Source organism: Manis javanica, chromosome 12 (assembly GCF_040802235.1).
Source record: "Manis javanica isolate MJ-LG chromosome 12, MJ_LKY, whole genome shotgun sequence".
Classification (NCBI taxonomy): Eukaryota; Metazoa; Chordata; class Mammalia; order Pholidota; family Manidae; genus Manis; species Manis javanica.
This window is the reverse complement of record NC_133167.1, coordinates 61554478-61578466: the sequence shown is the minus strand read 5'-3', so window position 1 is coordinate 61578466 and position 23989 is coordinate 61554478. Positions and strand designations below refer to the sequence as shown.

General features: G+C 35.4%; 1 protein-coding gene across 2 annotated transcripts in view; it reads left to right on the top strand.

The window, feature by feature from the left end:
- Positions 1-22016, top strand: part of PDK1 (pyruvate dehydrogenase kinase 1) — a 30200-nt gene extending 8184 nt beyond the window's left edge. For both annotated transcript variants that reach the window (XM_017651094.3, XM_017651095.3), the window contains exons 7-11: positions 1110-1186; positions 3018-3116; positions 14301-14411; positions 18138-18251; positions 19953-22016. In XM_017651094.3, the coding sequence (XP_017506583.2) occupies positions 1110-1186; positions 3018-3116; positions 14301-14411; positions 18138-18251; positions 19953-20093 (542 nt within the window). In that variant the 3' untranslated portion in view covers positions 20094-22016. The remainder of the gene's footprint in view (positions 1-1109; positions 1187-3017; positions 3117-14300; positions 14412-18137; positions 18252-19952) is intronic.
- Positions 22017-23989: the final 1973 nt, after the last annotated feature.

The window sequence follows — 23989 nt, the reverse complement described above, 5'->3', positions numbered from 1 at the left end:
ACTGTGGAAGCAAAAAGACTGGAGGTGTTAAAGAGGAAAGAGCTCACCTATTTGAGAACTGTTTATCTCTGATGGTCTTTTCACCCTGTCTAGTACCTTTTGGATCAAAAAGGTTTAGAAGCCTTGGAAGGAGATGGATGAGTCTCATTGTATTCCTAGAGGTAGGGTAGCTTGGTAGAGGGCAAAATATTTCATAAGTTAAGATGACCCTTTAAGAAGAATAAAATTAGATAGGCATTCACTGGATATTTCTAAATAGTGGTATACTGGACCTTATAGTGGGACAGCAGTGGAAGAAGTTACCTAATTAAAAATAGAACCACTTAGTGTTTTCCTAAAGTCATCTTAACTCCTTTAGTCCATAATGGTGCTGTTCAGTAAGTAACCCAATGCCCAGGTGATAGTTTTGGAACCTGAGCTGCTGTCAGCAGCTTCCAGATGTTCCATCTGTATTTCCAAGGAGCAGTTATGCATAGGAGAATCCAGTTTATTGGCTGAAATAGAATTCTAAGGGATGGTGAGTCTTACTCTTTTACTAAAAGTTCTGTTTTACACTCTGTCCACTGTCCTCCATCCACAGCTGGGCTCCTATTAAATGTTTAAATGTAGAGTCAGTGTCCCCTTGAAAAACTGATGCTAGCTTACATTTTAAAATTCAAATCTATATTCATAAAACAGCTTGAAATAAAACAGAAAATGCTCTGCCTGGGTAAGACATTTAAAAAACGGCTTTTATGAAAAGAATATATTGATGTGAATTGGACCATAGAATTTACAGACTAGCACTTTTTTTTGGAAAGCAAAATTCCAACCTTAAGGGTGAATGTTCTTTAAAAGATGCTCTGTCATAGAGAATAATGGGAAGATGTTTGGTTAGATTATTATGCAGGATTGCAGGAATGACTACAGGACTCATGTTGTCACCAGCAGTTACAAATCTGTGAGCGTGGGCTCAGAAACTAATATAGTGAAGAACTGGTGTGCAGTTCTCCCCTAAGTAATACTATCTTCCATAATAAATGTTTCCTTTCATCACTACACAATATATTCTTAAAAATGCTGTAAGTACATCTCTCTGTACGTTTATATTTTTCTCTTCTGCTCTATAGCAAAATCACCAGGACAACCAATACAAGTGGTTTATGTACCATCCCATCTCTATCACATGGTGTTTGAACTTTTCAAGGTTTGTAAAATGGTATTACATAACCTTTACTGGTCCTTTCCTGAGGTTAGGAATCTTCTGTCAAAGTTACTCTACCGGTTTTCCCTCCATTTCATTAAAAGATGTCATTTCATGTTCAGTGTCATGTCACATTGCTGGAGGTCAGCCTTTTGTCAACACTGATGGGCTCCTCAGTATAGTGGTAAGCTCAAGCATGGAATCAGAAAGACCTGGGTTTGAATTCCAGTTCTGCCACTTAATCTGTGTATGACCATGGGCAAATCACTCAGCCTTTTTGAGCCTCAGTTTACCTTCTGTAAAATGAGGGTAATGCTACTATCCAGGTTATTTTGAAGATTGTAAATAACATTAAATGTCCAATGTGGTGGCAGCACACTAAAGGTGCTCAGTAAAGTTATACATGTACAAAACAAAATATTTAAAAGAATAACTCCCAACTTTCTGCCCTTAAAGGATCAAAGTATCATTGTTATATGTTTTTTTTGAGAAAATAATTTATATTGACTTACACAGTTTTTGCTGTTATATTTGCTCTTTAAGACAAAATTTGAAAACTAAATAAAAGTATGCTACTAATATTATGTTAGTAATGTCTTCTCCTTAACGTAAACTAATTAATGTATGCTAGTAATGTTGAGGGTCCTTTTTTCCCAATAACACTCCTCAACACTTGTTGGTCAACAGGAAAGTGAGTGATGAGGAGATACAAGTCCCTGTGGCTGGAAATCACTGCCCTAAACCAAGCCTATTATTTGTCTTGCTTTAGTTACTCCATGTATTTAGTCAGTTGTAAACTAGAAGAGAGAAGAGGTAGCTTTCAGCCTGATCATGAAAAAGAAAATACACTGAAACACAGAAAAATTCACTGAATATCTTAGAACAGCAAGTGCTAGTGAGGGAGGCTCTTTTACAGTAAGAACATATCTACTATGTTAACAAAAATCTATCCAAGTGGTTAAAAAATAAGTGATTGGCACTTCATTAAAACTAATTTTTCCTTGAAATTTCAGGCACATAAAGATCTTGTTCCCTTGATGCTTACTGAAAAAAAAAAAATTACCATGTTATGTAATAGATTTTATATCTGTTGCCTAATGTGAAATGGCTTCTGGCAGAGATGATAGGTCTTCTCAGGGATTCTCAATCCTGACTGGTGTGCTAGGGCACACACTCTTATTTTCAAATTCAGTCCTGTCTTTTGTCTTTTTAATTGAATCTAGTCTTATCAATTTCTACTCCAACAAATTTCTACATGTTATGTTGTCCTTTAGTGCTTACTAATATGTTGGCATTGTGTATGCTATAGCCTTTAGAAATTGATCAAAACAGTTTTACAATGTATATTTCCTTAGTTTCTAACTAGTGGTAAATTGAATTTGTTTCTGCATTATAATAGGACCATTGCTGTTAATACTACTTGAAAATATTTTTTCTTGAAGCTATTTGTGACAATTAAATGGTTCATAAAACTAGACAAAACTGTTTTCAAAAATAAGGTTTGCCTGTAATCCACTAAATTATAAAACTTTCTGGATAGAATTTTCTGCTTAATGTAAACTAGTTAAAAGCATCCAGACATCTGGTTTTGGAAATATGAAGAATTTAGCTGGACTTTTAAAATCAAAATACCTTACAAGTCCTGCAAAACTAACTTAATAATTTTATTTTTAAAGGAATTCTTTAAATATGGTTATAAGAATTATAATTCTTTGGCGTATTTCCACCAAATCAAAAAAACTTTAATTTCAAGTAGTACATATATACTTGAAAATTATAATTTGTTTCTTTGTCCTTTAAGTTGTATTTTTTATATAGCCCTAATGTATTTCAGAATGCAATGAGAGCAACAATGGAACATCATGCAGACAAAGGTGTTTACCCGCCAATTCAAGTCCATATCACACTGGGTAATGAGGATTTGACTGTGAAGGTAATGCTTTTGTTTTTTAATTGATGTACAGGCATTCACATAACTTGTAGGAGACATAATTTATTCTTAGAAATTCTACCCCTAATAGCTGGTAAGCACATAGCTGATATGCTGATCTGGCAGATGATGGAATTATCCCTTGAGTCTGTTTCTATTCCAGTTCCTAATGATTGAATGTAAAGTAAATCTAGGAGACAGACAATTTAGCAGTAATCATGAATATCCAACAGAGAAGTCCTTAGATTCCTTGCTCAGTTTTTTAATTGCCTTTTTATTGTTGGATTGTAATAGTCCTCTCTTTATATATTTTCTGTTGCAGGTACTAGTCTCCAATGAGATATATCATTTTGCAAATGTCTCCTATTGTGTGACTTGACCTTTCACTTTCTTGATAGTATCCTTTGAAATACAAAAGCTTGTAATTTTGAAGAATTTTAATTATTTCATTTTTTCTTTTATTGTTAATACTTTCATGACACATCTAAGAAACCATGGCCTAATCCAAAATCATGGAAATTTACACCTGTGTTTTCTTCTAAGAGTTTATCGTTTTAGTTCTTACATTTAGGTCTTTGATCCATTTCAAGTCAATTTTTGAAAATGGTTTGAGGTAGGGATGAAGTTTCTTTTCATGTAGCTGTCCAGCTGTCCTCATACCATTTGTTTAAAGACTGTTCTTTCTCCATTGAATTTTCTCCTACCTTTGTTAAAAATATACATGTATTTTTTTTTTAACTCTCAATTCTATTCCATTGGTCTATATGTCTGTCCTATGCCGGTCTTGATTATATTATAGCTTTGTTATAAGTTTTAAAATTGGCAAGTGTCGGTCCTTCAACATTTTTTTTCTTTTTCAAGATTATTTTGGTTATTGTGGGTTCTATGCATTTTCACAAGAATTTAGTATCAGCATGTGAATTTCTGCAAAAAACTGGCATTTTAATGGGGATCACATTCCAGGTGAGGATGAATTAAGTCCTCTAATTCAAGAAGAGGCTTTTTGTCCAATTATTTAGGTCATCTTTAATTTCTTTCAACAGTATTTTGTGATTTTCAGTGCACAAGTCTTATACTTCATTTGTTATGTTTATTCCCAAGTATTTTGTTCTTCTTTTTGGGCTACAGTATAAATGAAATTGTTTTCTTAATTTCAGTTTTGGATTGTTCTTTGCCTGTGTATAGGAATATAACTGATTTTTGTGTACTGATCCTGTATCCTGCAGCTTTATTGAGCTCATTTATTAGTTCTCACAATTTTCTGTGGATTCCTTAGGATTTTCTACATATAAGATCATTTCATCTGCAAATAGAGATAATTTTACTTCTTTTTTCCAATGTGGATTTTTTTCCCCTTGTCTAATTGATACAGCTAGAACCTCCAGCACAATCCTGAATAGGAGTGGAGATAGGAGACATCCTTATCCTTTTCCTGATCTTGGGAAGGTTTCAGCCTCTCACCATTAAGTATGATGTTAGCTGTGTTTTTCCTAAGTACCATTGATCAGGTTGAGAATGTTCGCTTTTATTCCTAGCTTGTTGAGTGTTTTTATCATGAAAGGATGTTGGATTTTGTCAGATGCTTTTTCTGCATAGATTAAGATGATCATATGGCTTTTATTCTTTCTTCTAGCAGTTCATGTATTGCATTGATTGATTTTTGTATGTTGAACCAACCTTGCATTCTTGGGATAGATCTCATTTTTTACATTTTTTGTTTGTTTATAAAGGATTTTGTATTGATATTCATAGGAGATACTTATTGTTGTCTTGTGATGTCTTTGGTTTTGATATCAGAAAGGTAATATTGGCTTTCTAGAATGAATCGGGAAGTATTCCCTCCTTTTCTGTATTTTAGAAGTTTGCAAGAGATTGGTATTGATTCTTGTTTAAATATTTGGTAGAATCCACCAGTGAGGCCATCTGGATCTGAGATTATTTTTGTGAGATTTTGATTACTATTTCAGTCTCTCCATTTGTTATAAGTTATTCAGATTGTTTTTTCCTGAAACAGTGTCTGTAGTTTGTGTCTAAGATTTTGTCCATTTTACCTAGGTTATCTAATTTGTTGACATACAGTTCTTCATAGTATTCCTTCATAATCCTTTTAATTTTGTAGGATTGGTATCAATATCCCCAGTTTAACTGGTTATTTAGGAGAGTGTTATTTAATTGCATGTATTTGTTAATTCCCCACATTTTTTTCTGTTACTGATTTATAATTTCATTCCTTCATGGTCAGAAATACAGTTTGTTTGATTTTATTCCTTTTAAATTTATTGAGACTTGTTTTATGGCCTAACATAGTCTGTCCTTATACTTGAGAAAAATGTGTATTCCACTCTTGTTGGATAGAGTATTCTATAGATAGATGGTAAGTAAGCCTAGTTGGTTTATAGTACTGTTCAGATCTTCTGTTTTCTTGTTGATCTTCTGTCTAGTTGTCATCCATTATTGAAAGTAGGGTGCTAAAGTCTCCAGCTGTTATTGTTGAATTGTTAATTTCTTCCTTCAGTTCTGTCAGTTTTTGCTTTATGCATTTTGGAGTTGTTAAGTGTTATAAGAGATATATGTGTATAATATTAATATTTTATGTTTTCTTGATGGATTGACCTTTTCTCATTGTAAAATGTCCTTGTCTCTATTAAGAATTTTTATCTTAAGGTATATTTTGTCTGATAATAGTATAACCATTTCAGCTCTGTTTTTGTTTCTGTTTTCATGGTATATCTTTTTCCAAGGTTTTACTTTGAACCAGTTTGTTTCTTCAAATCTAAAGAGTTTTTTTTGTAGAGGGGGTAAGGTTAGATCATGTTTTTTTATCCATCCTACCAATGTTCATCTTTTCATTGGTTTGTTCAAGCCAGTTACATTTAGCAAAATTACTGTTAATGTAGGATTTATGTGTGCCATTTTGTATTTGTTCATATCTTTCGTCTCTTTTGATTCTTTATTTTTCCATTATTGTTGCCTGGTTTGTTAAAATATTTTCTAGTGTACTATTTTCATTTCTTTCTTGTTTATTTTATTTCTTTATTTTCTTCATGGTTGCCCTGGGATTAAAATTAGCATCTCAATTTATTTATACCAACCTAATTCAGATTAATAACAACTTAATTGCAGTAGTATGCACTGACTTTGTTCCTATATAGCCTCATTCCCTCCATTCATCTTTTGTGCTCTATTGTCATAAAATGCATCTTTATACATTGTATGTCCTTCTATACAGATTTATAATTATTGTCCTATGCAATTGTCTTTTAAATAAAAGTTTCCATTTGTTATAAGTTATTCAGATTGTTTTTTCCTGAAACAGTGTTGTAGTTTGTGTCTAAGATTTTGTCCATTTTACCTAGGTTATCTAATTTGTTGACATACAGTTCTTCATAGTATTCCTTCATAATCCTTTTAATTTTGTAGGATTGGTATCAATCCTATGAAAAGATGAACATTGGTAGGATGGATAAAAAAACATGATCTAACCTTACCCCCTCTACAAAAAAAACTCTTTAGATTTGAAGAAACAAACTGGTTCAAAGTAAAACCTTGGAAAAAGATATACCATGAAAACAGAAACAAAAACAGAGCTGAAATGGTTATACTATTATCAGACAAAATATTACAAAAAAGTTACAAATAAAAAATACATTCATACTATCCTTTATATTTCCCAGTGTAGTTACTTTTCCTGGTGCTCTTTTATTTTCTTCATGTGGATTTGATTTACTGTCTAGTGTTCTTCCATTGCATACTAAAGGATTCCCTTTAGTAGTTTTTGGTAGGGCAGGTCTACCAAAGATGAACTCTGTTTTTGTTTATTTGAGAATGTCTTAATTTCTCCATCATTTTTTAAGGGTCATTTTGCTGGAAATAGAATTCTTAGTTGATAGTCTTTTCTCTCAGCACTTTGAATATCTTTTTTTTTTATTTTTTTATTTTGGTATCATTAATCTACAATTACAGAAAGAACATTATGTTTACTAGGTTCCCCCCTTCACCAATTCCCCCCCACATACCCCTTCACAGTCACTGTCCATCTGTGTAGTAAGATGCTGTAAAATCACTACTTGTCTTCTCTGTGTTGCGCAGCCCTCCCCATGCCCCCCCACACACTATACATGCTAATCGTAATGCCCCCTTTCTTTTTCCCTACCCTTATCCCTCCCTTCCCACCCATCGTCCCCAGTCCCTTTCCCTTTGGTAACTATTAGTCCATTCTTGGGTTCTGTGATTCTGCTGCTGTTTTGTTCCTTCAGTTTTCCTTTGTTCTTATACTCCACATATGAGTGAAATCATTTGATACTTGTCCTTCTCCGCTTGGCTTATTTCACTGAGCATAATACCCTCTAGCTCCATCCATGTTGTTGCAAATGGTAGGATCTGTTTTTTTCCTATGGCTGTGTAATATTCCATTGTGTGTATGTACCACATCTTCTTTATCCATTCATCTACTGATGGACATTTAGCACTTTGAATATCTTAATCCTACAGCCTTTTGGCTTCCATGGTTTCTGATGAGAAATCACCTATTAATCTCATTAGAATCCTTTGTATGTGATGAATCACTTCTCTTACTGCTTTCAAGATTCTTTCTTCTTGGCTTTGACAGTTTGATTATTATCTTAGCAGGTGTGGATCTCTTTGAGTTTATTATACTTGCAAGTGATGAGCTTTTTTCTTTTTTTTTCCCAAAAATGGGAAGTTTCAATCCACTTTCTTCACATATTCTTTCTGCCCCTTTCTCTCTTCTCATTCTGAGGTTCTGAGTACATACATGCTGCTACACTTGATGGAGTCCCACAGGTCTCAGATGGTCTGTTCTTTTTTCTTCGTTCTGTTTTCTTCCTGTTTCTCAGACTGGATGATTTCAATTGACCTGTCTTTACTATTACTGATTCTTCTCCCACATGTTCAAAGATGCTGTTGAGTCCTTCTAGTGAATTTTTCATTTCAGTTATTATACTTTTTAACTCCAGAATTTCTGTTTGATTCTCTTATATAATTTGTATTTTTTAAACTGTCTTTAGTATTTGGTGAGCCCTCATCTCATACTTTTTCAGTTCTTTGAAAATATTTAAAAGAGCTGATTTAAAGTCTTTATTTAGTAAGTCTGTTTTCTGTTAGTACAGTCTCTATTGATTCCTTTTTTTCTCCTGTGTATGGTCCATACTTTCTTACTTCTTTGCATGTCTTATAATCTCTGTTGAAAATTAGACATTTAAAATGATATAATGCGACAACTCTGAAGATCAGGTACTTCCCCCCTCTCTAAGGTTAGTTACTGTGGTTTGTTTAGTGACTTTTTACAGTAACTCTGTAAAGTCTGTTTGTGTGTGGTCACTGAAGTCTCTGGTTAGTTTAGTGGTCAAGTAGTGATTGTACTGAAATTTCCTTAGGTGCCATCTTTCAAGCAGCTCTATGTGTATTGGGGCACACCTTCAACACTTAGCTAAGTAGTTGACAACTTAGACTTAACCCTTAGGTCCTACTTGTACAAAGCCTCAAGGTCAGTCAGAGGTGAAAGCTTAGGACCCTCTCAGGTTTTTCCTGAATTATGAGCATAGCCCTGGGCATAAGCATGCCTTTTTAGTTTCTCAGAAAATCCTTGAGCTCTATGCACGTCTGATTCCTTAGCTTTTCCTATTAAGCTTTTTGGTTAGCCTATTATTTGCCTTAACTGTTGGACATTACCTCAGGCAGCCCTCAAATCAATCAGTTACCTCTAATTGTTTTTGACAAATGTTTCTGAGGATGTGGGTGGGTGCACTGGGTATCTTAGACTCAGATCAAAGAAAGTTTTCCCAGTGGCTGCCAGGCTGTTGCTTCCACTCTGATTCCATGTTGTTGATGGGAGTGAGGATGGGGGTAGAATAAGCCAAATTAAAGCATCAAAAAGTCCATTGTTGTTTTTCTTGACTAAACCCTCCCCAGATTAATTTGAATTTCTAGAGATCTGAACAAAGTTTATTCTGACAATTTTTGCCATTTTCTTGGTGCTTTGATGGAAGGGAGACTTTCTGAGTTCTTGCTGTTTTTGCTGACATCACTCCTATTCCTTTTGAGAAGACTTACGCTCATTCCGCTTCCTATACCTTTGTATGCAACCAATTTTAGGTGTCATGCTTTGTTGTTTTGAAATTTCATAATAATGTGATTTGATGTGGGTCTTTTTTTTATTGATTGGGTTAGGCCTCTTAGAATTTTCTGTTTTCCTTAATACTTTCTTTCCTATTGTTTTTCTCTCTGATAGTCATATTTGGAGGATGTTGGACTTCATGAAATGCTCCTCTGATCTTTATCTTTTTAACTTTCATTCTACTCTATGAGAGTTCCTCAACTTTGAATTCCCAGACTTTCTATTGAATTTTTGTTTCCATTACCTTATTATAAATTTCCAGGGACTCACATTTTTTATTACTCCTTTTATTATAGTACTCTGTTCCAGTTTTATCTTTTATCTCTGAGGACAGATAGTAATGATAATTGTTTTTTTAAAAAAAATTAATATGTCTTAGCTCTGTGCACTGTTTCCTCTGAATTTCTTTTTTCTCTCTCCCTTGGCTGTTCATTTAAAAGAATAAGGCACAAATAAATACATGGCAATACCATCTGTTTGCTGAAAAAGTAAGGTGAATGCATCACTTTTCCCAAATGCTAATTTTGTCTGTTTTTTGGTTAGTTATATATCAACTACTTGCTTATTAAGGTTTGCTTGATTGAAAATAAGTCCATATGTCTTCTGCTTTGGGGCTTCAGCTCTGCTCCAACATGGTCTTTTTCATACCTTTTTCTGCTTCTGTTTATGTGCTTTAATGGTGGTCTGCAAGCTGCTTTCCATTACTTGTGGTCATCCATCCCTGCATGGATCAAGGTTCACTGAACAGCTCTTAGGTATGCAGCAGAGACTTGTTCTGTGCTGATGGACAGGCTTTGCTTAAGGAATTGCTTACCTATTTAAAGAAAAGAAAGATTGATAATAGCCCAGCAGTTCCACTCCTAGGTATATACACCAAAGGATTGAAAATAGGTATTCATGCAAAAACTTACACATGAATGTTCATAGTGGCATTATTCACAATAGCCAAAAACCAGAATCAACCCAATATTCATCAACTAATCAGTAAATGAATAAAATGTGATATATCCATACAATGGAGTATTATTTGGCCATAAGAGGAATGAAATATTGGTGAATGCTACAACACAGATGCCACAACATTGAAAATATGATAAGTGAAAGAAACCAATCACAGAAGGCTACTATCATATAATTTGTATATGTGCAATGTCCTCAATAGGCAAATACATAGGGACAAGAAATAGATTAGTATTTTAATCAATAAAGAATCCAGGGTTTCTTTTTGAGGTAATGAAAATGTTCTGAGATTGACTGTGATAATGGTTGTACAGATTTGTGAGTATATTGAAAAACATTGAGTTGTATACTTTAAATGGGTAAATTATATGGTATGTGAGTTATATTTTAATTAAGCTGTTCTTTAAAAAAAAAAGGCTCATAAGGGTCTTGAGCAGACTGTTCTAGAAGTCCTTATAAAAGCCCTACCTGTTTTAGGGTGTGCCTCTACCTATTGTTCTTCCTTCATTTTTCTAGAAAGTTGTCCATTTCCTTTAGATTATCTGGTTTGTTAGCATATAATTTTTCATAGTATTCCCTAATAATTCTTTGTATTTCTGTGGTGTTTGTGGTGATTTTTCCGATTCTGTTTTTGTGTGTACACTCTCTTTTCTTGATAAGTCTGGCTAGAGGTTTGTCTGTTTTGTTTATTTTCTCAAAGAACCAGCTCATGCTTTTATTGATTCTTTTTGTTGTTTTATTCTTCTTGATTTTATTTATTTCTGCTCTAATCTTTATTATGTCCCTCCTTTTACTGACTTTGGGCCTCATTTGTTCTTCTTTTTCTAGTTTCGTTAGTTGTGAGTTTAGACTATTCATGTGGTATTGCTCTTTCCTGAGATAGGCCTGTATTGCAATATACTTCCCTCTTAGCACAGCCTTTGCTGCATCCCACAGATTTTTGCGGTGTTGAATTATTATTGTCATTTGTCTCCATATATTGCTTGATCTCTTGTTTTTTTTTGGGTCATTGAAACATTGGATGGAGCAATTGTTAAGCCTCCATGTGTTTGTGGGCCTTTTTGTTTTCTTTGTGCAATTTATTTCTAGTTTCCTACCTTTGTGGTCTGAGAAGCTGGTTGGTATAATTTAAATCTTTTTAAATTTACTGAGGCTCTTTTTGTGGCCTCGTATGTGATCATTTCTGGAAAATGTTTCATGTACATGTGATAATAATGTGTATCATGCTGCTTTTGGATGGAGTGTTCTGTAGATCTCTGTTAGGTCCATCTGTTCTAATGTGTTGTTCAGTGCCTCTGTGTCCTTACTTATTTTCTGTCTGGTTGATCTGTCCTTTGGAGTGAGTGGAGTGTTGAAGTCTAAAATGAATGCATTGCATTCTGTTTCTCCCTTTAATTCTGTTAGTATTTGTTTCATATATGTAGGGTGCTCCTGTGTTGGGTACATAGATATTTATAATGGTTATATCATCTTGTTGGACTGACCCTTTTGTCATTATGTAATGTCCTTCTTTGTCTCTTGTTAATTTCTTTGTTTTGAAGTCTATTTCATCTGATACAAGTACTGCAACTCCTGCTTTTTCTCCCTATTAATTGCATGAAATATCTTTTTCCATCCCTTCATTTTTAGTCTGTGTGTCTTTGGGTTTAAAGTGAGTCTCTCGTAGGCAGCATATAGACGGGTCTTGTTTTTTTATCCATTCAGTGACTCTATGTCTTTTAATTGGTGCATTCAGACCGTTTACATTTAGGGTGATTATTGATAGGTATGTACTTACTGCCATTGCAGGCTTTAGATTCATGGTTACTAAAAGCTGGAGGATAATTAACTGTCAGTGATTTTTACAAACTTGACATGGAAAAAACTGTTGGTAAGAGACTTGAGGAGCTCTAGGTGAGTTCAGAGTTAGTAGATTTCCTGCCTTCAGAGCTCTCATCCCATTAGTGGTGGTTCATTTCCCTTGAGCCTGAAACTCATGAATGAGCCCAGAGAGCCCAGTGTTACAGGGAACAGAGAGTTGGCGTGGCAGGTCTTGGTTAGATGACACTGGGAAATGGTGATTTCATGCACTGAAGAGAAACTTTTAAAAATAATTGGCAAACTTCTCTTCCTCAGCCTTCTTGATATTACTCCTTATCACCCATTCCCTTCATAATCACTTTCCTTTTCCTTGACATAGACTTATGTTCTCATGATTCTACAATTTTTCTTCAGATTATCTTAACCTGAATTTTTTTGACTTTCATATGTCTTTCTCCATATATTTGTCATCAGAGTGCCATTTTTGTCTTAAACATATATAGACCAAATGTCTCTCTCTCTCCTGTTAATCCCTCCTTCCCTTTTCTTAAAGAACTCACATCCTGTGGTATATCATCATCTGATACAACTCTTCTGACTGCTTTAAAAGTGTCTTCGTTCCAGTTTATGGTGTTTTTGTTTGCAAACCAAAGGAGGTCACCTTTATGAGTTTCTAACTATACTCCTGTGGCTTAGCTTACCCCCTTCACCTCTAATAAGATAGCTCTTCTCAGAGCTGTTGCCAACCTTTCTGCTCAGCTCTCTGCTTATCTAATACTACCCTACAGCTAGAGGTCACTTCTTGTTTCACACTTGGCTGTATTGCTATAGTCTTCCTGGCCAAAAGGTTAAGGAAAACCAGGGAATACTTATTGAAGTCTATCTGTTCATATTAATATGTAATCTAGTATGTTGTTTACTTACTTAGTATTTACACAGCATCCATACTTCTTACGTTACCAGAAAATGTGCAGCAAAGCATTTAAGGATAAATAATTAACATGTTGATGGATCTCAGAAAATGCGCAGAATACTCTATAAATCTCACTAAAATAAATCTTTTCACAGGGCTTTGAATTCAAAGCCAAGAATAATTTCAAGCATAATGCTACATATAAGTTGTTTAATAAAGTCCTTGCATATTTTTATACTGTAATTATCTAATTGTAGATGTGTTATAGGCAAGTCTTCAAATGGTATTTCAAAATAGATTTTAATTTTAAAAATTAAAAATTGCTGTGTAATTTCCATTATGAAATCATTATATATACTTACTATAGAGATGTTTAGACTTCATAAATACTGAACTATTATTAGCCATCCAATTTATTAACTTTTTAATATAGCATTTAACATTATTTTCTCTCTGTATATATTTCTATACATATATTAAAAGCAGATTTGTTTGCATTTGACAACTATATTAATGTTATAAATAGTGGAATTGATTTAGATTTTGTGACAAAAGGAAATGACTATAGTAGATTAGAATATAAACTGTACAATAGGAAAATAAGTCTATATTAGCTATGAAGGAAAACAGAATGAAAATAGTCTGTAAATAAACTACTAAATTGATCCTACCTCATGATTTGAGTTGGAAAATGACTTAAGAACAATATAAGGTCCTCTATACTTTACAAACTCATCAGGAAGTTGTCTGAGGGGCAGTCTATGCTACTTAACAATATTTTGTGGACATCTTTAGTGCGAATACCTATAGTTCTACATGATATTTAATGGCTAAATAGGATTCTGTTTTAGAATGTACATTAGTTTACTATTTAAGTAACTTAAATAGTATACTATTTAAGTCCCCTGTTTAGGTTGTAATCCAGTTTTAGCTTTTCTACATAGTACTGTCATGGATATTCTCATACTTTGCATACTTTCCTGTTTTCTTAGGATTGACATTCATGGGTCAAAGGCTTTGTGCATTTTTTTAATCTGATTGGCAAACTGTCCATCCAGAACAAATTTATTGTTTGATCTAAGGTAGACTAGTTTATGCCCCATTCTGTACTATACTGCACTGTTAGTGTGACTTCTGCAAATATATGAAGCCACAGCATTGAATTTATAGTATGATGGAGCTTATTAGAACTCTGCATATTAGAGGAGCAGCGTTAGGACCACCAGTGAGGGAAATGTTTACATTTGCAACTTGGATTGCATGGTATTCATTTTGAAAAGCAGTACTCTTCTGTCAGCAGTTAAACTGTGACACTATATGTATTGGTATTTGCTGTTTATGGGACTTGTTCATAGGGCAGGATTGTTTCTTATCTTAGATGAGTGACCGAGGAGGTGGTGTTCCTTTGAGGAAAATTGACAGGCTCTTCAACTACATGTACTCAACTGCACCCCGGCCTCGTGTTGAGACGTCCCGAGCAGTGCCCCTGGTACGTGTTCAAAAAATAATGGTGTGTTTTTGTAAATTGCCAGAGAAGTATATCAGTTACCAAATAAGTGAGTTAAGCCATTGTATAGGGTACACAAGGAAGGGAAGCTATTAGAAAAAAATGCTTTTCTCTAAATTTAAACAGCCTCTTGGCTCCGTTTTTCTTTTGATTGAAAAGAGCACGAGACGGAGAGTATGGCTGTAGAGTTCTTGTTGCCAAGCTTGATGGTGATAAGCTGTGGTAAACAGCCTTCCTGCGGTAAACCACATTTTGATAGTGTTTCTCACATGAAGACTAAATTACAGGTTTTACTAGTATTTGGTCAACACTGATTTAATCTTCAGTGTTGATTTTTTTTTTCCTTAAGGTTATATAATTAGAAATTACTAGATGTTCTAACTGAGAAATAAGACTAGAGTTCTGATTAGTTGAATCACCAGCCTGGAAATGGCTCAAATTATAATTATTTTGATGGAATTCTTTATTGATCTTAGTCACCTATTTTCAGGTTTAATAAAATTTGCTTTTGAATTGGTTCTATCCTTTGCCTCCTACCCCCAGAAAAGCCAAATCTTTGACCTGAAATTCTAGAAAATGTACTCTTTCTAGGCTTTGAAACTTCTCTGGCATATGGAACACTAGGGTTATACTGTAACATGATGAAATACAGAATTAAATGGATCTTGTTTTGGCTTCTTCCTAGGAAGTTACTTGAAGGACTTCATTCTAATAGCTTTACCTATAATAGCACAAATTCTGTGGCTACAACTGTAATATGGGTCATATACTACCATACTTTATAATGATTAGTAATATGCTTCTCAAATTGAAGTATGTGACTCCCAGATTAGGCATGCAGGTGCTAAGGCCTGCAGGCAAGGTCAAATAATAAACATAAGCATCTTCTTAGATTCTGATTTTACCCTAAGAAGTAAGGGGAGAGAAGGGATATACAATAGTTCCCCCTTGTCTGTGGGGGATACATTCCAGAACCCCAGTGGTTACCTGAAACCACAGATAGTACCAAACCCTATATATACTATGTTTTTCCTATACATACATACCTGTGATAAAGTTCAGTTTATAAATCAGGCAAAGTAAGAGATTAACAACAATAATAAATTGAACAATTGTAACAGTATACTCTAAAAGTTATGTAAATGTGGTCTCTCTCACTCTCAAAATATCTTACTGTACCATACTCACCCTACTTGTGATGTTGGGAGATGATAAAATGCCTACGTGATGAGATGAAATGAGGTGAATGATGTAGGCATTATGATGCAGTGTTAGGCTACTGTTGATTTCCAACAGTCTGTCAGAAGGAGGATCCCCTGCTTCTGGACTGCCACTGACCAAGGGTAATGGAAACCGAGCAAAGTGGAACTGTGGGTAAAGGGGTACTGCTGTACTGCTTCTGGAGTAAACAGATATTGTAGGATTTTTGTGGAGAGTGGCATAGTGTTATAGTCCAGACTAAATCTAAATGGTCTGGTTCCATTCCCAAACCATTATATCCTAGCTGTGTCACTTTGGGAAAATTATTGACCTTCTAAAACCACACTTTCCCCAACTTTAAAAATCAAGTGCAGATTAAGTTAATATATACATAAATACTTTTTATAGTGCCTAGCACATAGTGAATGCCACATATTGTGTTGTGCTGTTCAGGATACAAAATTTTTGTGAATTTTTAAGAAAACAGGTGTGGCATGGCAGGCTCCACTGTATATCTATATAGACTTACCAAAGATAAGACTTTTTAAGCTTTACAGAGTATCCTTCCTGACGTCATGACCACATTGTAAGTGGACCAAGTAAGGAAGCACTGGGCAGCTGGAGAAAGGCGACTTGACTTGGATAATAGCGGTTGTTTTGTCCACCTGATTCCTGAGAGCTTCCTCCATGTGGCTGCCTTTGGTGGGCATTCAGAGAGGACCATCCACGTTTATCTCTTCCAGACTGCCTTCTCATCAGTTACCAATTTTATTCTTTCCGAGTCCCCAACCGAGCAGCCAGCCTGCCTGTTTGCCAGTGCCCATGAGTCTGTGAAGGTCTATCACTTCAAGTTCTGCCCCTGCAGGATTTACTTTCACTCCTATCTTTTAGGCTTGCCCCTGAGAGAGGTTATAATGAAAAGGCAGTCCATATTTGGCTGGTGCTGGCACACTATAGATCCATCAGTGGACAAGCCCGTGCTGTTTTTCTTCCCTGTTAACTCTTTATAGGAGAAGCCCCATAAGTCCATAGGTGTACTTAAAGGAGAGGCAATGGTAAAGTAGATTCAGGCCCTACTGCACCTGCTCATGGTTTTCTTGGGGCCATTTCTGGAACCAGTTAACTTATCAGGCTCCTAACAGGAAAGTGATAGCTCACTCAAATTATGATAGTTCAAGGAAGGCTTATTTGTGAAGAGACCAATTACCGAGCTATAGGTACAGATAGTATGGGGATCCAGGGCTAGCAGCAGTAGGCTCAATTCTAGCAGGCTAGAATCAGTAGAATCAGTCAGGCTAGTGCCACCCTGAATCAAAGGGAGAAGGAGCAGTTAGCAGAACCCAGAGGGAAGGAGTTGCAGAGCAGCTGCATACACTCATGGGGCCCACCCAAGGGGAGCAACCTCAGCAGGAAGGAAGCAGGGGAATGAATACGTGACTTGACTGAGTTCCCCCCTGGCTGGACCCACTGGAAGCAGAGGGCACGGGACTCCATTAACATCGTCCATTCAGGTTAGCCTCCCTGGGCAAGGAGAAATGTGTAGTAGTAGAATGGGTAGTGGATTTTGAGGGGCAAACAGCAACGCTAGTGGAAGTAGATGGTGGAAGTAGGTAAAGCCAGAGCCTGGATTTGTTAATAGCACTCTGATTCCTGAATCCACATAAGCTCTTAACTTAAAGTGTTATATGGAATGTCATTGAACATCTGACTTGGTGATAAAAACGGTTTTTAACATTTATCCAGGTGTTTTGCTTTGCTATAAAGAATTTGTAAAATTTATCCAGGTAAAGAAGGCCATTCCAGATACTGGGAACAGGATGAACAAAGACACAGAGTGAAAAATAATGTTTGAGTAACTTAGAAAGCAGGAGGTTTAGTTCAGCTGAACTAGAAAGTAAGAGGCAGAGACCTGATCTTACCAAGTCTTGAAAACTCTTTAGAAACTTGGATTTGTATCTCAAGGCCAATGGATTGAGGATGGTGGTGGGGCTGAAGGGGTGGGTGGGAGTGGGCATGTGCTCCAAAGATTTTATAGCAAGGAAGTGACCTGTCATTGAGTAGGAAAGTAGACCTATTAAGCATCTCTCCAAGTTCAGAACACAGGCTGGAAATTCATGGTGTGAAGTCATGAGATAACATCTCTTTAGCTGCAACAGGCTTTTTCTACTCTTGCTCCTAAAAAAGAGAACGTGTTTATGTGAAAACTGCCAAAAGCAGAATTGGGATGCTCTAGAGTAGGCCAATGAAGAAAAGCAACATGCTTCTTCCAAACCCCCACAAGTCCTCTTATAGAAAAGAGAAGAATGGGGAGCTTTAAATGACCAGAGGGGAGTTAGTGTAGTACTCATCTTGGCATCGGCTTAGTAGATCCCTTAGATCTGGACGTATTAGTGGATCCCTTAGATCTGGACTATGATAGCCTGAGGTACTCAGTAGCATTTACTTTAATTAGAGCAGTACTTCAATGTGTGGCATTCTGAATCGAATTTCATTTTTCTCATCAAACAGGCTGGTTTTGGTTATGGATTGCCCATATCACGTCTTTATGCACAATACTTCCAAGGAGACCTAAAGCTATATTCCTTAGAGGGTTATGGGACAGATGCAGTTATCTACATTAAGGTAATAACTATAGTTGTCTTAATTAATGATACTTTCTTCATTATAAGAAAAAGTGCCAATATTTAACTGTTAATGAAATTTTCCTCTACCTCATGCTGTGAAAATATATGAATATAGGTTTTTTTACATATCTCATCTATTTTGATAAATGATCTCTAACTGTGGGAAAAGAAGTGTTTTTATCTGTAATGATCAAGACTGTGGTCATTAATAGAAAAAAAATTGGGTTAAAGCGAGGAAGATATTTATCTTACAAATTTAATTTTAACATGAAACACATGAAAGGACATTGATGCACCAATCAATCTTTAATGTCCTGCCAAGGCCTTTTCTTCATGCATGGGTCTGCAGTTTGAAGTTGCAATAGTCTTTCCTGCAGAAGCTATACTTACAATGCATTGTTTTGGTTTTTTTAAACAAAGAAATAACCAAATGCAGAATCCCCCTTGATTTTTATGCTGTCTTTTACAGCATAAAAGGACTGATTTAACCTAATTATTTAGTGACTCTAGTTTCTTGTTCTGGCCACCAGATGGCACCTATTTTATACGAAATACTGAAGACTTTATATGGGAAAAAAAAAAATTTGATGGAAGAGGTTAAATTCCTTCAAGATAACGTTCTTTTGTTTTTTTAAGCCATCTGAACCATTAGGAACTTAGAAAAGACAATATAAAGGCAGTTTTCTTATCACCAAATGGAATATTTTTAGTCTAGCCTATAGATGAAGGGGTTCTAGCATTTTGGGCATATTTAAAGAGAATATATAGGTGAAAGGTTTTTAGTTCCATTTTGGAAAAAATAGAAGGCAGGAAGTCTTCTAGAATCATTAAAGTCATCATTAAAGACCTTCCTTACTGTTATTAGAATGAAATTTCTTATTCAGTATTTTCTATACCTTGGGGAATGTCTGTGGCTTAAGGTTGAAATCCTACTGACATATCCTAACTTGAAGATAGCAAAGAGCATAGTTTATCTCAGGTTCTAGTGATTTACAGGAAGCTGAAATAGAACAGACAATTAATGGTAATGATGTGTTGGAAACATGAAATTATGCATGATGCAAAAATCACAATGTTTGTAACCAAAATTGGTGGCTTTAATGGCAGGAGAAGAAGACACAATGCCCAGGATCAAACCCAGGTCCAAGAATTTTTCAGGCAAAAGCCAAGATGTCTTAGAAATAGTTTTATGTTTATTGACAATGATATTAATATGATGACTTTTTTAAAGTATAGTGATTATACTGATAAAATATTTCTTCTAATAAATATTTCATTAAATGATGTACAATTACATATGTTGAGGTACATATTTCAACTTTTATGCTTTTACACTTTTTCAATTGTGTATGAAATTGAATTGAAATATGCCTGACTTTTTTAGTTAACCACTTTCTGTCCTGGGTTGTGATTTATAAGAAGTATCTATCACACCTGTGTAATATTTCGATCCAGCAACTTCCAGGCCAACAGGAGAATTACTGCAAGCAACAAATTTGGTCATTGTGCACACCAAGGAGTGCCGTAGACTTAGTGAATATATATGCTCTTTTAAAATGTATGTAGATGGTATTATGAGGAAGAAAATGAATACCCAATAAAGTATTGTTTAATTGTAATAACCATTTTGCCATTGTATATGTTCTCAAATAATGGATTCTAAAAAAATGTCACACTTAGCTCTTGTTTTTTCTTTCAGGCTCTGTCAACAGAATCAATAGAAAGACTCCCAGTGTATAATAAAGCTGCCTGGAAGCATTACAACACCAACCATGAGGCCGATGACTGGTGTGTCCCCAGCAGAGAGCCGAAAGACATGACAACATTCCGGAGTGCCTAGATATACTCGGAACACCTGGAAAATCCCAGCATTGCTTTTGTATTAGATTTGGAAGGGATGGTGTTCAGAAGTGTATTATACCAAATACTTAATGTGTCATCTTCACAATTAACTATTTAGGTAGAGTAAAGGAACAGTGAATTCCATTTATGCCTGTTAAACTTTGTAGAGGATGAAACTCTACCTATTTTACACTTGTATTTTCACAATTAATTGGACATGTTTTTAAACAACTTGTTTTGGTCAACCTTCCTCTTCATGGTGGCCTTAAGAAGTGCAGAAGGCTTTGTGTTTCTACGGGAAGCTGTGTAGCTTTCAAAAATACTTTTATGTCTGCTAGAGACATTTTCTTACTAATAGTGATTAGCTAGTTAGCCATCTTTTTGTTTTTTTGGAGGATGCTACCATCATTTATTTAGTAATGACAGGCATAATAATGTGGTCTTCAGATTTGCCAGTGACTAATTACAAGTAAGGCAGAAAACAATTGCCCTGTAAGTGTAGAACCAGCCACCTTTCAGCATCTACATGCATTGTTTTCACTCTGAAGTGAATTTATCATTTTAAACTTTAACTCCAAAGGATTTTAATGACTAGTTCCCTGTTGAGCTAAGCCAGAATCATGGGCAATCTACTTTAAATGTGCTTGTGATCATGCAAGGGGAAATTTTTATAATAAAAACGAACTAGCAGCTCCTCATTTCTAGAGAAGAAATTGAGGGCAAAGCAGTAGTGAGTCCCAAAAACTGAGCTATTGATTGTTGAGATTATATAATGGAGCTTTTGAGAAGCAGAGTTTTTTTGGGTCCTACTCCAGACATACGAAATCAGACTAGGACTGGAGCCCAGGAATCTCAGTTTTTAGAATGCTTCCTAGGTAAGTCTGAATGCTTACCTCGTTAGGAAACCACTCTTTTAAAGTGAGAAATGGTGATACTACATTTGCTAAAGTAATAGATCTTTAGGTTTTGGTTTTTACCTATTGAAAGTTCAGACTTCTGGACTCCAGAAGAGAAAAAGTGAATTTCAGGCCTGATGCTATTAGCATAATTAGAAGGAGGAGACAGATTAACCTTCGGAACCATAAATGCACCAGTATTGACAAAGAACATTTTTAAAATAGCTAGATCTTTGTTATTAGGAAAAAGTTAATTGGGGCTAGCACAACAATCCTTTGCATTCATATGGTGATTTGTACTTTACAAATATTTTGGTATAGTATGATGCCTCCCTTGAACTTTAAAATGGAGTATGCAGCAGGTGGTATCATCCTGTTTTTGAGACTCAGAATGTGGCCCAGAGATGCACAGAATTGGATCTGGAGCCCAAGCTGTAACTGCTGGTCACTGTCACCTGCCATGTCTGGGAGACCATTAAGTTGGGAGACTGTGTTGTTAGGCATACCTCATCTTTTAAGGTGACAGAGAAATACACTGAAAATAAATTTTAAAGTACGATTTTAAAAGTTTAAAGAACAGATTTACTACTTAAATAGGGAAACTATTTATCTGGAAAATACATTGAATTGAAACACCTCATTCTCAAAAGGATTTCATAAGCCTAATAATTCTATGTAAATGTATTCATTGGAAGAGATGTTAAAGGGTAGTTAGTCCAGGCTCTTTATTTGAGAGATAATCCCAAGACTCAGGATATGTGGTTTGCCCAGGACGACTTAGCTAATCCAACCAAATGCTTGAAAAAGAGATCTTTTACTTAATCTGTCATTCCTTAATTATGGATTTTGTGAAAAACAATAGGACATGCTAGTGGATGATTTATATTGATTCAATGTATAACAAGTTTTTAGCTTTAAATTATACTTGTGAAATGATGAAATAGTTTAGAATTTTTTGAATCAAAGTATTCACTTTCTTAAATGAGACATTTGTATAGCTGACATAAATTTGATGTTTTTACTTATGTTAGCCTGATGGGTTTTCCTTTATAGGTGACCTTTTTCTCTCTAGCTGCCTTTAAAACTCTTTCCTTGTCCTTGATCCTTGCCATTTTAATTATTATGTGTCTTGGTGTTGTCCTCCTTGGATCCTTTCTGTTGGGGGTTCTGTGTATTTCCGTGGTCTGTTCGATTATTTCCTCCCCCAGTTTGGGGAAGTTTTCAGCAATTATTTCTTCAAAGTGACTTTCTATCCCTTTTCCTCTTTCTTCTTCTTCTGGTACCCCTATAATACGAATATTATTCCTTTTGGATTGGTCACATAGTTCTCTTAGTGTTGTTTCGTTCCTGGAGATCCTTTTATCTCTCTCTATGTCAGCTTCTATATGTTCCTGTTCTCTGGTTTCTATTCCTTCAATGGCCTCTTGCATCTTACCATCCTTCCAGGGATTGTTTCACTTCTGTGATCTCCTTCCTGACATCTGTGATCTTCCTCCGGACTTCATCCCATTGCTCTTGCATTTTTCTCTGCATCTCATCCCATTGCTCTTGCATTTTTCTCTGCATCTCTGTCAGCATGTTCATGATTTTTATTTTGAATTCTTTTTCAGGAGGACTGGTTAGGTCTGTCTCCTTCTCAGGTGTTGTCTCTGTGATCTTTGTCTGCCTGTAGTTTTGCCTTTTCATGGTGATAGAGATAGTTTGCAGAGCTGGTACGAGTGACCGCTGGAAGAGCTTCCCTTCTTGTTGGTTTGTGGCCTTCCTCTCCCCCTTCGTGAGGCGCTGGGTTCTTGCAGGTGTGGATGTGGTCTGGATGTTGTCCTGTGTCCTCTGATCTCTATTTTAGGAAGAGTTTTCTTTGTTATATTTTCATAAATCTATGTGGTTTTGGGAGGAGATTTCCACTGCTCTACTCACGCCACCATCCTGGCTCTGCCCCCCTGTTTTTACTTATGAAACCCTCTTCTCCCCAACCAAAAAAAAAAATTAAAAGTTTTTCACTCTTTGAAAGCTAAGAAATGGTATGTCTTAGGGAAAAGTGAAATATTTTCCTTTAGCTTCTAAGGCATAATGGCTTTTTTACTTTATTGCAGTAATGGACAGAAAATTGCATATAAAAATATTTGGAGGGAAACATTCTCCCTGTTGGTTTTAAATCATTATACTAACCTGAAAAGTTTTTAGATTCTTATACTGTTTTGTCCACCAGCATTTAATGTGATGCCATTTAGATATAAAATTATAGTGAAGGATAAGAAGTAGATCCTAAGTGGTTTTTTATAACCTGAACATTTAAGGAATGTGCTGACATTTTTTAGGAAGAATTGCAAAAATCTTCTACCCTATACTTTCTTACATTGTGAAGTTTTACATGAAGATGTTGAGCAGAAACCTGCCATATTTTATGAAATGTGTGTATGGCAAGAAGCTGAAAATACAGATAAACTCTTATTTTGAAAATAAATTGGGTCAATTTAGGCTTTTAAAAATATAATTTTGTTTTTTAAATTAAAGTCTCTTCCATCATTAAGGGCCAGTGTTCTATAAACATTCAAAAAGTTGGACCTCTGTGGCTCATGCTAAATCTCACCATCTTCAGTGGAGGAAATGTTTGCAACTTAGGTCTCCAATGTGTATGTTCTAATAGAGAAAGCGAGAGGTAGAGTTTGTATGGTTTACGTAGAGTTATCCTAGGTATTCGTTATCCATACATCCACAAATGACTGATAAATGAAGATCTGTGTGATTATTGAAAGGTGAGAACAACGCACCCTTTGAGTAACTCTTCACAGTATAAGTAATTGTAGGAAAAATTTATTTACCCTCTGTACTAGTTGAAAGTCAGAACTAAGCTCCTTTAGTTCAAGATTGATTTCTATCCTATTCCTGATCAATGGAATATGACAACTTCCTTCATTGTTAAAGGCAACAAGTTCCATAACGAAACATAGGTAAGGAACTGCGGAAACAAACTGTTAAGTGTTGAACAGTCCTTTTC